This window comes from Seriola lalandi, unplaced genomic scaffold, assembly GCF_002814215.2.
Source record: "Seriola lalandi dorsalis isolate HSWRI2012SDOR001 ecotype SW California unplaced genomic scaffold, Sedor1 jcf7180002051247, whole genome shotgun sequence".
Classification (NCBI taxonomy): Eukaryota; Metazoa; Chordata; class Actinopteri; order Carangiformes; family Carangidae; genus Seriola; species Seriola lalandi.
In genome coordinates this window covers 5,034-8,318 of record NW_019521800.1, presented here as the reverse complement: position 1 = coordinate 8,318, position 3,285 = coordinate 5,034, and the positions used below count along the sequence as shown (strand labels likewise).

Genomic DNA, 3,285 nt, shown 5'->3' with positions numbered 1-3,285 from the left:
AGCAATAACCTGAGGATGAGACAAAACAAATCTGTTTTACCAGTTAGCACAGAAGCTAGCAGCTGACTCTTCCCCCCTGCGTTTGTGTGCATGCTCTGTAAATGCATGTGATGACATCACTCCTGAGAGTTGTGTGTGTCCTTGGTCCGAACAGAAAGACAAACTGGACTGACAGTGGAAAAAAAGGTCAATCAACTTTTATTAAAGGGTTTACCTGTGTTTAAAAACCTGCTGATACATGCTAATTCTGGTGGAAAAGGATTTTAGTGTGTATTGTAGAGTGAAATCTGAAAGGAAACTAGGTCCAAGTCCATGTTCTCATAGGTCAGGGTGAATACTGTAAAATCAGCTGTAGTGTGCACGTGCAGGCAGTTCAGGATAGGAGTGATGGGATCAGACTTCCAGGTTCTGCCTTGATTTCTTGCATCAGGGCACAACACAGGAAAGAGATCAACACTATTGTCTCTGATAGATGGGATCATGAACAGATTGAATAAGATTGAATGTATCGATAAGCAACATGAAGATATTATTGATATTTGATTGTTATTGATATTTCAAAACATTTTTATAGGAAGATTTTGTTTTTTGGTGCCACTAAAAACAGGTATTCTGCATGATCTCACAAGGGGATGCACCATAACAAAAGAAAATGAACTCAAAATAAGGATTTATTAAGAAACAAGGCACATGGAGTACCATCATCAATGAAGGAAATAAACAAGATATTCAAAAAGTAAAACTGTATTCAAATGCTAAACTCTCCTAATACACTGGATGAGCAGCCAAAGCTTCAAATGAGGGCCATACATCAGACGTAGGTGGGATACCTCTGGAATTTACTTATATATTCTTGGACGAGTGAGGTTAGAAACGTTACATTATTCCGTTGAAAGTGGTGCTTTCCATAAAGATCTAAACACAGCCCTGATCACAGTTATACCTAAGGCCATAAGGATGTCTTGGAATGTCCCAGTTACCATTTAATCTCATTGATAAATGCCGACCTCAAGATATTTTCTGAAATCAATAGTGTTGACACAGTAGTTGGGAAAATGATTAGCCTTTACGATATCTATCGACCCATTGGTACAATTAATGAGAAACTCTCAGATCTTACATTAGGCGCAACATCACATTTGATATCACTTTATGCTGACGACACATTAGTTTATGTGGCAGATGTTCAACAAACTCTCCCCTATGTTTTAAAAACACTAGAGTAATCTGAAAATCTTTCAGGATACAAAGTTAATCTGCTAAAATCAGTACTGATGCTGATTAATGTAGACAAAAATAAGGTGTCTCTCCTTCTTCAGATAAAGTGACAAATGAAGTCCTCTACTTGGGTATTGAAGTTGGTACTTCCCTGTCGTCTGTGGCTGAAACAAACTGCTCTTTAACTTTGACAAAATAGAAGATAATAATAGATGGAAACACTTGCCATCATCAGCCACAGGTCATATGTCGTCACATCAAAGTGAACGTCTTGACAAAAACTGGACTCATTACTATGAAGCTATGTTGGAACGGTAAACAACACAATATAAAATCCAATGGGAAGTGATGTCCAAATTTCAAACTGTATCACTGGGCAGTTGTATTATAGAGTTTTAGTTATTGGAGGAGGACAGAGTTTCTTCACTGAAAAATATAGAACAAGAGTTAATAGCACCAATAAGCTTAAAGGACTTTCTCTTTATAGGTTTATTAATTAATTAATTAAGTGCAATGCGTCCAGATTCTTCTGTGACTTTAAATCACATATTACAGAATATGAGGTGGATTGTTTTGGACTGAAGAGATCACCAGTGTCTCTTTAATCACATGTTGAATAATGAATAATAATTATTGAAACTAAAATGCTGATGATCTCTAACATTAGCAGAAAACTACCTGCTGGTGAAGATGATGCGTTCAAGAACAGAAGCAGAAAAATAAACGAGATGTGATCAAATCAAAGTTACACACAGTTACCATGATTATTTTCCCTTTATATCATGTTAATATTGTTGTAATGAACTGCTGATGATCGCTAATTATATATTATAATAAAAAATATCACTGTGTAGCACATGCATTAGTTTTTACTGCTCCAGTTATAGCCCCCACCGCAGCTCCCACTGCAGCCCCCACCGCAGCTCCCAGGGCACTTCCCATTCGACCTCCCACGGATCCAGCAGCGGCTCCAAAACTTGCTCCAAATGAAACCCCCTGTAGAACGGCCCGTGTAAAGGGGTTATCTTCCTCTGCCCTTCTTCTCGCCTCATCAGGCTCCATATCTGGATTTTCTTTCTGAAGACGTTCCATTTCTTCTTTTATGGCTCTTTCAGCCTCTTGGAACATTTTGTTGGTGTAGTAGCTTCCTCCATTTCTCTGAACCATGGTGTTGATCTTCTTCAGCAGCTCACGGACTTGAGACGGATTCTTCTTTCTGTTGTTGAAAACGTGGTATCCTCCAAGGCACTGACCGAGGAACTCACTGAGAGTCTTATTTTGACCAATGAAATCTTCTATGGAGACTCTGTCCTTCTCCAGCTGGTCTCCACGGGTGAACAAGACCATGGTGTAAGATGCTGCCTCTTTTCCAAACACCATCTGAATGATTTTCACTGTTTCTCGTTCTTCTTTTGTGAATTTACCCGGCTGGAGCACGACCAGGAACACATGAGGACCTGGAGCAGCCAATGAGATGGATTTCGTGATTTCCTTTTTCACCTCCTCTTGGGTTTTATCAGTGTCAAACAGACCTGGAGTATCAACAACCGCCACTGTTTGACCATCAAACTCTGCTGTTTTCTTCAGACACTTTACTGTCACTGAAGAAGAAGACATCTCGAATTGAAAAACCTTCTTCTTTAAGATGGTGTTTCCTGTTGAACTTTTCCCAGCTCCAGTTTTCCCAACAAGCACAATCCTGAGGTCTGACTCCTTTGACTCTGTTGGAGAATTTCACAAACACATTACTGATGTTGTAAAGAACAAACTCTAACTCCCTTGTTGCATAATCTGAATCTCTATATGATTTAACAGATAAACCCCTGAAAACAAAGGGCTGTCTTGTTATTTTCTGACCATAGCGCTGACAGGGTTAACAGTCAGTAATGGGCTGAAGAATCACCTCTTCATGGTCGTATCCCTTCTCCACTCAAACTAGTTTTAGGTCGCGTCCCTGTTTATCCAGAGTCAGATAAAATATGAACCTTCTGTGTGAAATTTTGTCATAAATGCTGTGACGTCTTGAGTAATGGCTAAAAAGGGTTTTGTGAGGTCAGACTGACCTTT

General features: G+C 39.3%; 1 protein-coding gene across 1 annotated transcript; it reads right to left on the bottom strand.

The window, feature by feature from the left end:
• Positions 1-181: 181 nt before the first annotated feature.
• Positions 182-2,939, bottom strand: LOC111649587 (GTPase IMAP family member 7-like; the record flags this gene model as incomplete). The annotated part of the gene is made up of 1 exon (XM_023399338.2): positions 182-2,939. A coding segment is annotated over one exon (878 nt), but the record flags the coding sequence as incomplete, so codon positions are not given.
• Between the last annotated feature and the right edge of the window lie 346 nt (positions 2,940-3,285).